Source organism: Branchiostoma floridae, unplaced genomic scaffold (assembly GCF_000003815.2).
Source record: "Branchiostoma floridae strain S238N-H82 unplaced genomic scaffold, Bfl_VNyyK Sc7u5tJ_517, whole genome shotgun sequence".
Lineage (NCBI taxonomy): Eukaryota > Metazoa > Chordata > Leptocardii > Amphioxiformes > Branchiostomatidae > Branchiostoma > Branchiostoma floridae.
Genome location: NW_023365886.1, coordinates 128,604 through 143,683, shown reverse-complemented (window position 1 = coordinate 143,683; position 15,080 = coordinate 128,604). Strand labels below are relative to the sequence as shown.

Genomic DNA, 15,080 nt, shown 5'->3' with positions numbered 1-15,080 from the left:
CTTACCATCCTTGGACAGTTGGTGCCACCTGACCATCACAACAAACACCAGCACAATCTTACAGATGGGGACCACAGTGATGAACTTGTGCAGGTTGTTGGAAAACTGTCAAATAGACATTTGATAGAAATGGTTACATGGTACATCTCTGTCTAGTCTCCTTGACGTATATCATGAGTACATGCTGCAACACAGCAGGGTGGTCACCAGGTCAGGGAGTGGTTCCCCTGCCCACTAAGGACCAAAAGCCAAAGCCACCAGCCAGCCACAAGCCACCTGTGTCACCTGTATCCTCACCCCAGTGCCTGAGCAATGAGCTGCTATGTGGCAAACTTACTGAGGTTTGGCACATAGATGAAGAAGAAGTGGATCAGCTCTCTAACGTCTGAACCCTATTTCGTGCCAAACAGCTATCTTAGCAGGATGATGGTTAAAGAATGAGTAAGAGTAAAACATGCCCAAACATCAAGCTAATGAACGTCGATGTAGGTTAGACATCCAGGTAATAAGATACGCCAAAAATAGTTACTCAAGCAACTGGATATGGTTTTGAAACGGTCAGACGTTTCGGATAGAATCCATTATCCTTCGTCAGTGACACTTAGCCTTGCTATCCTTTGAAATCCAAATTGTCTTCAGCTTGACTTTGGCTTAGCTTTGTTTTCTTTGGAATCCAAATTGTCTGGAGGTTTGGCACATAGATGAAGAAGAAGTGGATCAGCTCTCTAACGTCTGAACCCTATTTCGTGCCAAACAGCTATCTTAGCAGGATGATGGTTAAAGAATGAGTAAGAGTAAAACATGCCCAAACATCAAGCTAATGAACGTCGATGTAGGTTAGACATCCAGGTAACTATTTTTGGCGTATCAAGCTAATGTGATTAATCAGGAAATGGATTTAAAGTGTGTGTGTGTGCATACTACCAGGTAATTCTGTCCAACCTGCTGAACCCATCACCACACCACAGGACAGATTAACCTTGTAACTCAAGCTGAATGTTGTCATGTTAGCATACAGCTGTCTGTGCATGGCCGCCTGATTTTCAAAAACCCTGCCCAAAAGTACATCCAACACAGGTCAATAAGGTATGTAAGGAACAGATCAGGAAATGATTGTTCTACCATAATCCCATGTTTATTACTATTTCAACAACAGCTCAAATTCATTCTTTTAACGATACAGGACCAGGCATGATAGCACGCCTAACCTATGATAAATGATTCATGACACAGTCACTCGATCCATCCGCCCAAAAACCTTTCAAACAAGCCAGGCCTGGCTCTTAGTTGGTCTCAAAATGTAGTTACTGTACCGTATTGAATTGAGTATGACCACAGCACTTGCACATGTAGGTCGTCCGCTAATGGATTTCAAGATATGACGCACAACACATCCGTGAACTTTCCATAACATCCATAAGAGTGATACATAACGACAAGAAGGGTTTACTAAGTATCATATTATGATCTCGTACCCCATTTCAGGCCTGATCATGTAACATTTCCACATCAGTATTGACGACTTGACTTGTTATGTGATGTACTTTCAGACACTGAAATAGCATGAAGCATATGGCCAAAACATTAACTACACACTCATGCTCAACTTTAAAGGCTCAAGCTAGCTTCTAATGCCACTGAGCCATCTCTTGTCCCATATAAATCCAGGATTTCCATATGAGAGTTACAGTTGTAACATTAGGGAGTCCGTACATGATCGTGCATCTGACATTCCAACTTTGGAGGAAAAATTCCAGCTTGTATTGAAGCTGGCGGCCAAAAGATTGGTTCGCTGCTGAATAAACGAAATGAAAAAGATCAAAATTTGATTTAAGTATGCAACATAACGCGTGGATGTTAGATGGAATTTGCTGTTAAGCCAATTTTGTCCACACAAAAAACAGGAATTTTGGGAAAAATTACGTCTTTTGAATAACCCTTTACTTCCAACCTAGCTTGCTGCATATACAGTCAGTACAATTAATGTTGGGACACCTCAATACATAAAAACATAGCTAATTATTTCATACCACCTCTGCCAAAAATTTAATGGTCTGGTTTGTTAAAATCTCGTGACTTCCAATTTGGTACTACATCCCCAGTGGAATATTGCTGGCATAAACAAGTAGTACACTAAATACCTCAATTGGTTCCTAGTCACGACAAGCACAAGCATGTTGTCTACTGAATATATTGTTGTACCCTTGGGGAGGAAATGCTAATAGTGAGGTCTCCTTACATGCATTGGGTTCTGTAAGATTATTACAGGGAACTCAACTCAGGTGATATTCTTAGAAAGATCACATTGTTCAGGAATACAAAATCAACCAAATTTTGCCACATTTCATCATAGATACATGAAAATTATTGCCTTGATTCCTGTCTGTTGATTAGTTTTCATGATTTATGGAGTAAATTATTGTCATTTCTACACAACACAATGCTATTTTGAGTATGTTTGATTTGTTTTGAATATTGTTCAGAAGGAAAGGGCTCTCCATTTTTTGTACACAGAAAAATATGACTATGTCACTGGTATTTTCTGTATGTAGTGGGAATGGACCTAATTTGATACATGTAAATAACTTGTAGACACTATGAGAAGTAGAGAGCCTACCCTGTGGTATTTGACCCAGTTGATGAGCCAGAGTGTTGCCATGGTGGACCACATGATGTTCAGCACCACAAAGATCCAGGGCAGGGGGATCTCATCGCTGCTCAGGTGTTCACCATCGGGGTTCAGTAGTGTTAGCTCCGACTAGGGACACAAACAGGCCATGGAATGGAGTGTATACACAATGTACGCAGAGCAGCTTAGCTGGCCAATATCTATCAACATGAAAGCTAAGGTAGCACAAAAAAATTTGCTGACACTGTTCCCACTGGAAACTGCAACTGCTGAGACACAAACATTTGACAGATCACTCAACTAATCTTATAGATAGCGTGTTTTGTTATCTTGTAAATCATACTTTTACAGCATTACCTAGCCAACATAAAGCAGATGACTTGCAGCATCTTGACAATCTTGTCATCACTTTGCAATAAGATTCATACGCAGGTACATATGCGTGACACCCTATCCAGTATCATTATTCCCACGCAAACACTTGATGATTTATTCAGAATTAAGCAATCAGTAGCAGACTGACATTGTTCCAAACGGTTTACAAGCTTTTTAATGATTTCAAATTACCTCTCCTTCCTTGTTTTCTATTTCCAATTAATGTGTGACAGTACTAGTCTGAATTGCATTTACTTCCTGCTGATTGTTTCCAAACCATTTTGTAGATTTAATCTCACAGAAAGGCTCTTGACTAGCACTGAGCTACTTTAAGCTCCTCCATTATTTATGGCTTTCTCTCTCACTTCTATCACAGATGAGATCCTTTTCAAGCTAAGGTATCTGAAGTAGATGTACTAGATATTCACAGGAGATGTGGACAGGAAGGTCACAACCGTGCTACTTACACGGAATTTCATCATTCAATACTTCCATCCGATCCGGAGGCCATCAGAGGGGGATGCATTACATAACAGTTCTCCATATAAAACTGTGGCAGTTTAATTTAAATACTCTTTTTTCTTAGATAATTAGAGGACTTGATGAAAGTAAGAACTGAATCTTGATACATAATGTGCATGGCACTGTCATCACAAATTTGAGCCTTCGGTTTTGTGTAATTGCTGACCCCAGGTCGGAGGAGAAACTGTTCAGCTTTTGGTACCTCCTAATACAATACATCTTGCATGTCTGTAACAAGCAGCTACCAATAAAATTAATGTACATTTCGTAATATTGCTATTGAATTGAGAATCAGATAGAATCCTCAATGACTGAATAAACTTGTATTTTTATCACCCTTTCTAATATTTGCAATTCATAATTAATAGATAGTGGTGCTCCCTCATTGGTATCATATACATTTGTACATGTAAAGAGAAAACTTACTAATAGGGTTCTGTTCTGGATATTTATAAAGAGTGAGGTAGTTACAAAAATTTATATATTCAATATTTGAATAATTTGTCCCAAGCAATGTTCATGAACTTGATGAAGCCTCAAAAGATACCTACCAACATAAAATTTTGGAAATAAATCCACGTATCATTACAATCTGCACAGTTCTAGCTCTACGAGGCACTCAAAACCAACAGAGGACTAGTATGAACTCACCCGACAGCCGATGCGCCGGTTGGACTGGTTCTTAGACTGGTGGGAAGGGCACTGCAGCAGGAAGAATGTGTAGAAGCGAGAGTCCTTCATCTGTCGTCGGATGTGGAATCTATTCGGGTGCGATTCGTTATACTTGATTCTGTGAAAAAGAATGGAGATTTTTTATATCACTGCTTCCAGGATGTATTCATCAGACTAAAACTGCCATTTTTTATCTTAAGCACTTGCCAGTAGATATATCAAATAAATAAACAGCTACCTGATGATGCATGGCCCCTGAGGTATTGAAGGTTAAGATGAAATGTAATGCTGATGTTATCTCATTTGTATCAACATTTCTGTATATTAAATGTAATCTTTCTGGGTGACCGTGTCAAATAGTATCAAATAGTACATATTTACTTTCAGATATTTATTCTTTTACCTGCAGTGCTGCTTTACAAATGTCAACATGTAATGTAATTTATGTTGTAATGTAAATGTAATGTAATTTTTAGTTGGCCTTCAGATTATAATACAAGAATGGTTGAATCTAGCAGGCCCACCATTTTTAACCAATGTTCAAGTAGCGATCAAATTAAACCAAACTGATGATCATCACACAACCTCTTCTTACTACATTTTAAGTAAATTCATGGAGCTACATGGTACATCAGTATTCATCAACCACTTTGGAAGACACATATTTGAAAGGACCCATAATCAAGGCTAGGGCTGGGTACTGGTACAGAGTACAGAGTACCAGTACAAAACCGTTTTTTCTTATTGGAAATGTCCAGAAAAACCGGACCTAAAAAAAATAGGTGGACTGGATGTTGGGCCTATTAGAAAATTAACAGATTATTTCATCAGGCATTCACACATTTTGGCGCTTGCAGGTGGACGAAAATAGCAAGAGTGAAATAGAGTAGAGTTTATAGTCATTTCTACCAAGTTTTACGAGGCTCTGTCTGTAAAAACCAAGCATAGGGTGGCCAAACTAAAAAAATCGATTTTTCTTAAATTTTGTGTGGTGGTAGGGTCTTGGTCCAAACCTACAAAAATGGCAAAGTTTTAGATCTGCGGTCACCAGTTGCCATGGCAACGGCCATTTTTCAAAATGGCGGATTTTCACCAAGGGAAGGCATGGTCGCGTCCAAAATAGACCTTCTTTGGACTCCTGTAGCCCCCACAAATTAACAGATATTTTATCGATTCTCGCATATGTTATTACCCATATTTTAATGAACAAAATGATATATAGTGATTCTCAAAATGTTTTTGTAGTCAGGTGCAGCAGATGTTTGAAAATGATGTGTTTTCGAGAATTTCCAAAATTGGCAAAAATCCATTTTTTGACCATTTTTATTGACCATTAGCTCATTATCAGGCAAATCAATTTGCTTGATTTTCGGCACAGTTATAGTTTGAACCTTTGTATACATCATATGTAAAAATAAATTTGGGCCTTTAACGTATCGGACCGTGGTGGCCCCCAGAGTAAACCAATATTTCCATTTCAAGAAAATCGTAACCATAGAATTATTCCTGGAAAAACAGTCATAGCTTACCAAAAATGAATCTCATTATCATTGTATGTAACAGAGGAACTTACCTATCACTTATAAAAGCAGGGTTGTTTTAGATTTTTTTATAATTGCCTTTAAAATGATTTTTTTTTAGTTTTTTTGGTCATTTTTAGACCAAAAAATGTATATTTTGGCCCCAGCACCCTGGTATTACAACCAAATGACCTGAAATTTGGTATGGGAATGTCCTGGACATGTACACACATGGGTTGATAACTGGTTTGCCATATGATAGAACAAAATGCTGAATTTTGTGACTTATTTGGGGCATTTTCGGCCCCAAAACTACATTTTTGGCCCCAGTACCCTGGTTTTACAACCAAATGACCTGAAATTTGGTATAGGAATGCCCTGGACACATGCGCACATGGATTCAATAACACTTTTGGCATACTGTTAAACAGTCAATCGTACAGATGCAATTAGCGTTGTAGGATTTCAAAACACCAGTGTAAGTCTAATACTCCACTAAAAAGATTTCTTTGTAGTGAAATGGATCATTGGTATGAGACATACTGAATCAAGTCCAGGTTCAGGTCCAGACCTGAACCTGATCCTTTGGACCTGAACCGGACCTGGACCTGAATTTTCTGTAGCGGTAACCACCCCTAATTAAGGCACTGCCAAGATGCAACTGCCCTCCTATCAAGTTACACATCCAGAATCCTCTGTGGCTGTTCCATAGGTGAAACCTTTGGGATATTGCTAGTGGTTGTTGCAGATCAAGGCATAAATGGATATATTGATCCAAGTATGGTGTTTAAGACAAAACTTAAAAGCATTTTGGATTTGTTCAAATGTCATTGTGCAAGATGTTCAAGAAATATATACCAGGAGACGGGAAGAGACCAATTCTATCACAATTAATCAGTACTAAGGATGTTTGTGAGTTTACTGGGACTTTGATCACGTATTGTATAATCTTATATGTTGTCTGTCAGTAGGTACATTACCTGGCAGTCTACTCACATTCGTATCTTTTCCCTTGCACTGCTTAATATAAGTACAAAAATTAATGTTTTGTTTTTGTACCTAGGGGATATGGCCAATTGCAAGCAATTTTTCTTCCATTGATGATGAATAAAAGGAATAACTAACAGTCTGTAAAACATCCAGAATCAAGTAGATAATTGGCAAAGCCATGTTTAGTAAGGGTGCTTCTGAATATTGATGCCACAGAATAATTTTATAGTCACAGGCTTTTAAGTTGTCAAACCATTAAATACACGTGCATGCATCTTAGTTAACTTTTGACAGTTATACACAGTGTCTCCTGTTACTAAATGCCTATGGTGCACAATAAGGAAAAGTAGCAAGAGGCTACCATAGGGATTTTACCTTTTACGTATCTTACAGTGTCATTTTTAGATCTACCCTAAACTCTAAACTGGTCGACAGTGTTAAAATGCTGAATTATTAATTGTTCATCCATGACCTAGAAAATCTGACCTTTGCTCATGGTAGATGTTACTGAGTAAGTAACTACATGTAAGACGTAAGCTAGCATGCTTTACAAGGGAAAATGTTGTCTCAATGATTTTTCTATTTTCCCATGACAAGCTTCCTTTGTTAACCACACATTTAAGATGTTGTTTAGCCACCCAATGAGATAAGACCTGAGTGTGTGGATCATGAAGCTTTACAAACATATCACGTCTACATATTAGCTACTAGCATGATGGCATGTTCTACCTGCAGCAGGTAAAATAGTTTTCATCAAGTGTCGCACTAAGACTTTCCCTGTTGTGCCTCAAAGTTTTCCATGATAATAAAGATAATACCAAGGTCAATACCCGAAGGATGGATGCCATTTCTTACCACTGGCTTGCGCTCAATTACTCATGCAAGTTGTCCAATTAGCCTGTTCACAGAACCAAGCCAGATAAGGAGCAAACCACGGCATAATAACCATCTATCTTCATTTGATTGCACATTCCCCGAGAATGCAATTAAACGCCTCCTCTTCTGCTGTACATCATTTAAGCACAGATGAAGAGGAAGATATTTCTTTACTTGAGGTCCATGCAGCATAACCTCCTAACTCAGTGACTGTCTGTCTTCTCGATTTGATAGGTGACATATTTATGTAGTTGTTACAAATGCACAAATTGCAACATCATTTGAATCCCTTTGCTTATTACATTTACATAACAGCTGAATTCACTCTGGTCTGGGGATTGTGCAGATACACGTGCTGTCTTGAGGACCTGTCCCTCTGTCCTGGGATGGAATCTTGCTTGTTGGGATGGAAAAAAATCACCAAATACATCCCAAAAATCTCAACTTTTTAAGGAAGTGACAGTAATATATCAAGTGAGCTTAAAATGCTTAAACAATAAAAATTAACAACATGAGCTCCCAAATAATGAGTGGGACAGAAAAAAATTAAGCTTGAGACAGTCATGGAGATACAGATGTACTACATGGAACTGGAACAAGCAAGGAGGTTTTATCAAAGATTATGAAAACCTCCTTGGTATAAGGTAAAGCAATCATGTATTCTCTACAAACACAACTGCCTGCTTACATGTATGTTGACAACAGAAGTGATCAGATGTCAGTGTCTCACACAGATCAAGGACAAAATTACAGCCACTCCCCAACACATGACTCCTTACACATACACATATTGACGATGAACATAAAATTCTCCTGAGGCACCAGGACTGAGGCATCAGGACTGAGTCAAAATCATTTACTTTGATATTATAAAGGGAAAATTTTTGTTTTTGCAAGTATGAAATTCTAGGTCACTTAACCACACTACCAGGCCCTGACTTGCACTTTCTGCGATGCTCGGATCTTTTTGACATTTTATATAACGTGTGTGATTATAGATCCATTCAGACATAGGGCAAAAGGATTTGTACTGTGTGTACTGTGTTAACAACTTACTTGTCCCTTTTACAGTAACTGTTATCTGGGTCACGGGCCATCAACCCTCGCAGTGCATTGCAGTCCCAATCAAGCTGACTGGCCGTCAGGCGAGCATACTGTGGAAAATCGCGAGAGAGAGAAATAAAACCGACATTACCATCACTTTGAGCAAGTCAATGCAACATTGTAAGAATTACCTCCATGAGATATTAATGGCCATTATACTTTCCATGAAGGTTATAATTTCACTGTGTTTGTGTGTGTGTTTGTTTGTGTGTGTGTGTGTGTGTGTGTGTGTGTGTGTGTGTGTGTGTGTGTGAACAAGATAACTCAAGAATGGCTGGATGGCTTGGTGTCATGTGTTGGCAGGGTGTGACAAAAACTGGAAACATTAGATTTTGAGCCCCCAACTTCATGTTTGATATATTGTAATTCATGATAGGTAGAACATAAGTGGACATCAAACATGCAAATGTCAATGAGGAACTGATTTGCATGATTAATACAAATATTGCGAAACCACTTAATGCTAAATGATCGGAACTTCATACTAGTACTCTAGCCTGATTTAATCTCGCCACCCGCCCAACATCCGCAGGGAGGGGCCAGTTACAGCCCAGACAGCAGAGTTTGTATCACACAGACTACTGCTCATACTCATGATATGTGTTCAAGGTGACCATCACCATGCATAAGTTATGCAAAAGTCATTTGCATGAAATCTATTTCATGGAGGTATAAGGCTGCCAAACTTTAGTTTTTATTTGCCATTGAGCATCTTTAAATCCATACACACTGGCAATTCATTACTAAGCAATAGTTCCCGGGTAAAATGCCAACGCCTGGAATATGATGCAATCAATAGCCATTTTGTTTTGTGCTGATTCTCCATTATCTGTCCTTTATGGACCATAGTCTTTATCTTATGGCACGATCTTGCATACCAGTCTGCTTGGGTACCAGTCTGTCCAGTTATTTCCATACAGAAAGGAAAAATGGTGCCCCCATCATACTGTAATCCTGGTACCATCATACAGTTAGTAGTACTAGTAGCCAAGTAGGGGTCTCCACTGAATATTTCTTTGCTTGTCTCTCTCGACTGCAATTTTAGGTAAGATGTAAAGCTGACTCCCAAGGAAATGGAGGAGAGTGTTTCCTTGGCCATCTGGTGTGCTGCCTTGGGCAGTTTTGACGGTGAAATGTAGCACCATCAATATTATACTCTACATTTCTGGGGAGATCCCTGTAGTTATAGTAGCTTGGGTGCCACCCTAGTTTAGTAGTTAGTTAACCACTGCCCCCCTAGTAAATTTGCTACAACTAGGAGAATGCCAAAGTCATTTTGATGCCAGATCATTTATGTTGATACTCTACAACCAATTGTACTGACTACCTTGATTTGGACGATGTCATCATCTGTTGTGTTGTGTTCCCTGACTCCTTGTAGTGCTCTGTTGACTACGATGGACGACTAGGAGACACTTGATGAGCGGACTAGGATTTAATCTAAAACTTCTAGCTCTGTACATGTGACTGGTGTAGTGATACAAAAGTAGGTCATGTGATTTGACTGAGAGTGATTCGGTCCAAGGCCCCATAAAGCATGCTGGGTCTTGCCTGATGAGATTATCTGGATATGTAACATCCCTCTTTCTTTAAGTAGAATAGTCTCTGGCTGGATTTTTCTAGAGTCCTTGTCCAGCTCTTGTTTTTCACTTGTTCTTATGTTTGTTTCAACTTTTGGTTAGTACTTTAACAATAACAATGGTTTTCAGCAGTTATACTTTGCATCTAACTTCTAAGAACAGTTCTAGTCTAATCTCTTTCTCAGTTCTTTTCTATCTGAGAACAGTTCTTTCTCTCGTCAGCGGTAACGCACTGGTGGTTGGATGTTCGACCTCGTTCTCGTTGACTTTGTCGTACTCGGCGTTGTCGCGGATGTCGGCTTTGTCGTACTCGGTGTCGTCGCGTGTGGTGCTGCAATAGTTGGTGGTTGCAGGGTCGACTCATGTGTAGTCTGCGTTGCTGACGCTGCAGGTGTTGTTTCTGGAGTTGTAGCTGCAGGTGTTTTCACTTCTGGAGTTGGTCGTATGTGTACTCTGTTTCTCCTCAGTTGTCTCCCGGCGTCGGTCTCTACAACATATGATCTCGGTGTTGTAGCTTTGTCGATGACTTTGCCGGGGCTCCACGTTTTTCGGATAGGATCCTGTACGTGGATGCTCTGGCCCTTGGCCAGCTCAGGCAGACTCTTTGCCTGGGTGTCGTAGTGCTGTTTCGCTGCTTGCTGTGCCTTTTCCAGCTTGGCCCTTGTTTCTTCCTGGTCAAGTGGTGGAGGTACTTTGGTTGGCAAGATGTCTTTGTACTTCCGTCCGTTTAACAGCTCCGCTGGCGATTTCATGCCTGGCTTGATCGGTGTGGTGCGGATGGCTAGCAAGGCTAGGTTTGGGTCTGCTTTTGTTTCCTTGCATTTGATCAGCGTTTTCTTCACCGTCTGTACATGTCTTTCTATGAATCCATGCCCCTTTGGGTAGTGCGGTGATGATGTTTTGATTTTGAATCCGTACTCGTTGGCCAGCTGCCGGAACTCTTGGGATGTGAATTGTGTCCCATTGTCGCATATGACTTCTGCTGGGATCCCTTGTTCGGCGAATATACCTCGTATGCTGGATGTTACTGTTGATGCCTTCAGGTTGGCGAGACTCTTCACAAATGGGAATTTGGAGTAGTAGTCTACCAGGAGTAGAAACCATTGGTCATTGGTGGTAAACAGATCCATGCCTACTGTTTGCCACGGTCTGCTTGGTATCTCTGTTGGCATCATCTCTTCTTTCTGTTGCGAGTTCTTGTGCTTTTGGCATGTGGGGCATGCTGCAACTGCTTTTTCGATTTGTTTGTACATGCCCGGCCAGTAGACTGCAGATTTTGCTCTGAGTATGCACTTCTCGATACCCAGGTGTCCTTGATGAATCATCTCTAGGACCTCTGCTCTCATGGACTTGGGTATAATCATCCTGGACCCAGCCAGGAGGACTCCGTCCTCTACCGAGATGTCGTCTCGGATGGTCCAGTATTCGTGTATGATTGCTTGTGTCTCTTTTCTTTTCTCAGGCCATCCCTGTGTTACTGTCTGGGCGAGTAGTTGGAGCTCTTCATCCTTGCTGGTCTCCTCTTTGATCTGCTCCAGTTTCACAGTTGTCACTTTTACGAGGTGATGGATCTGGACTTTGAGACCATCCATCTCTTGCTTGTCGTGCTGTGACAGCCTGGAGAGTGCGTCTGCTAGTAGCATCTCTTTCCCTGGTTTGTACCGGATGCTCATGTCATAGCTTTGCAGTCTCAGTAACAGGCGTTGTAACCTGTTTGGTGCCTTCGTGAGGTTCTTCTTGTTGATTTGTTCCAAGGGTCGGTGGTCCGACTCGACTTCGAAGCTTCTTCCGTACAAGTAGGTGTGGAATTTCTCACATCCATAGACTACTGCCAGGAGCTCTCTCTCGATGTTGGCGTATCTTGTTTCAGCCGGTGAGAGGGCTTTTGAGGCGAATGCGATGGGTTTTCCATCTTGTATTAGTGCTGCACCTACTCCTTTGATTGAGGCATCTACTTGTAGTATGACGGGTTTATCCCTGTCATAGTACTGCAGTGTTGTCTTTTCACTGATGAGCTGCTTTATCTTGTTCAGGTCTTCAGTGTGTGATGCACTCCACTTGTATTCAACATCTTCCTTCAGCAGTTCACGGATGTTTGTCGTTCTGTCCGCGAGCTTGGGGATGAAAGCGCTCATGTATTGAATGAGCCCTAAGAGACTTCTTAGTTCCTTCTCATCCTGGGGTGGTTTGATGTCATGTATCGCCTTCACTTTCTCGGGGTCTGGCTTGACTCCCTCGGCTGTGTAGATCATTCCGAAGAACTTACACTCACTTTCTTTGATTATGCACTTGGATGCGTTTAGCTTGATGCCAGCTTGCCTGGTCTTTTCCATCGCTTCGTGCAGATGGAAGTCGTGGTCGTCGTCTGTCTTCCCGTACACCTGGATGTCGTCTGCAATTCCAATTGCTCCTTTGCACCCTTTGTACGTTTCGTCTATCTTCCTCTGGAAAACGTCCTGCGAGACCTTGAGCCCGAACGGGAGGCGGTTGAACTTGAACCTGCCATAGGGCGTGTTGAAGGTCGTGAGCAAGGAAGATTCTTCGTCTATTTTGATACCCTATTCCAATACCCGTTGCTGGCGTCCAGCTTACTAAACACTTTGGCTCCTGCCAGAGAGGGTGTTATCTCTTCTAGAGTGGGTGTAGGGTAGTGGTTCCTCTTGAGTGCCAAGTTCAGGTCTCTGGGATCGAGGCAGATCCGCAGTTTGCCATTGGGTTTCTCCTTTATTACTATGGAGTTTACCCAGTCTGTTGGCTGTGTGACCTCGCTGATGACTCCTTTCTTCGTCATCTCTTCCAGCTGTTTCTTCAGCTTCTCTCGCAGCTCTAGTGGCACTCTGCGAGGTGGATGTATCACTGGTTCTACGTCTGGGTCAACAGTGATGTGGTACTCCTCTTCAAAGCACCCGACCGTGTCATCAAAACATTCCGGGTACATCTTTATTAGTTGTTCCTTGCTGTGGATAGCAGGGCGGTCCTTGATCGGCACCGTCTCTTTGATCTTGCCATCCTCTGGGGTAGTTTGTATCTCATGGATTGTGATGATGCCTAGCTGCTGGCACGCTGCCAATCCGAGGATGCTTGGTCCCTTGGATTTGGTCACAAAGAAAGTACACTTGACCTCTCGGCCTTTGTGTTTTCCAGAGATGGTTGTCTTCCCCAGGTGTGGGATTTTGTCCCCACCATACGCTGATAATATGGTGCTGCTTGGTGTGAGGATTCCTGCTTTGACTTCCCCACCTTTTGTCATGTTCTCCGGGAATATCTGCTGATAATGTTCTACCGGCATGACATTGCTTTGAGCCCCTGTATCTATCTTCAATCGCAGATTGATGTTTGTTGTCTTCTTTCCTATCTTCTTCTTGAGTTGGAAAGTTGTATACGCTTCGTTGTTTTGTGCATCGTTCTTATGCTCCACTTCGTGGACATATATGGCACCTACCGACAGTGTTTCTTCTCCTGAGGAGTACTGCTCTTCTTGCTGGTAGTGCACATGTTTCGGATTAGCCTTTCTGTAACCCCTGTATTCTTGTGGCTTGGATTTGCCCTTTGACCTGCACATTTTCCGCCAGTGGTTTGGCTTTCCGCAACCATTACAATTGGAACCATATGCTGGGCACTTCTTCTTGTCATTAAACTCATGCACGGTACCACAATTTCTACAGATGTTTGAACTCTGTTTCTGTGGAGGCCTGTAGCTTACCTTTTGTTTTGAGCTTGGAGTATGCTTTCTGTTAGAAATGGCATCGACTTTTGCTTCTTTAGCTTGAGTTGAGATTGTCAACGTTGTCATGCACTTCTCTGTAGACTCATGCTGTACGGCTTCCTTTACGGCTGCCGCAAGGGTCAGTTCATGCTTCCCTATGAGGGTCTTCTGTACCTTTTTGTATGCACATCCCCAGATCATCTGATCTAGCAGTCTCCCGTCTTTCTCTGTCTTGTCTTTGAAGTTGCATTTGTCTGCCACGTTTTTTAGCCTTGCCATATAATCACTGATGGATTCTTCGGGCCCTTGCCTCATGCTTTGGAACTCATACCTGAAAATCCTGTGATTTGTCTTAGGTTCTAAGTGTTTCTCGAACTTCTCTAGGATTTTCTTTGGATCTTTTTCCTGTTCTGGAGACAGTTCCCAGCTATTTCTGATTTCAAGCCCTTCGTCCCCTACTAGCAAGAGTATGTAGCTCACCTTTTCTTCGTCGGTGGCGTCTTTCAGGAAGGTCTTGAATGCCAGTTCGATCCTTTGTTTGAATTTTCTAAACGTTTTGACAGGGTCATCTGCATTCCAGTCCATTTCGGGGATCAAATTCGTCAGCATGGTTTGTTGGGCCGCCGTCATCTTGAATCCTTTGTTCTTGGTTGAGCGGGTTATTTCCTGGTTTATGCTGCCTTCTGGGGACTTCCTCCCTCTGCACAGCTCAGGATTTCTGGTTTACCGCTGCCACCATGTTGTGTTGTGTTCCCTGACTCCTTGTAGTGCTCTGTTGACTACGATGGACGACTAGGAGACACTTGATGAGCGGACTAGGATTTAATCTAAAACTTCTAGCTCTGTACATGTGACTGGTGTAGTGATACAAAAGTAGGTCATGTGATTTGACTGAGAGTGATTCGGTCCAAGGCCCCATAAAGCATGCTGGGTCTTGCCTGATGAGATTATCTGGATATGTAACATCATCATTACAACCTACCTCCTTTGCTTCAGAAGTATTGCAGGACAGCAACCACAGATCCAAAACCTGTGGACAGATCAAATTCATAGCACATATTAATACACTTATCTATTGTTCTAAGTGCTGGTGTTTCTGGGGGTAG

At 41.6% G+C, this 15,080-nt stretch overlaps 1 protein-coding gene across 1 annotated transcript; it reads right to left on the bottom strand.

The window, feature by feature from the left end:
• Window positions 1–2,278: 2,278 nt before the first annotated feature.
• On the bottom strand, window positions 2,279–14,604 carry LOC118408917 (uncharacterized protein K02A2.6-like). The gene is made up of 7 exons (XM_035809774.1): window positions 12,839–14,604; window positions 10,653–12,767; window positions 10,521–10,599; window positions 8,641–8,738; window positions 4,178–4,316; window positions 2,618–2,758; window positions 2,279–2,290 (listed from the first exon to the last, which is right to left on the bottom strand). Exons 1-7 carry the CDS (start codon window positions 14,602–14,604, stop codon window positions 2,279–2,281), a joined length of 4,350 nt encoding a protein of 1,449 aa, XP_035665667.1.
• Window positions 14,605–15,080: the final 476 nt, after the last annotated feature.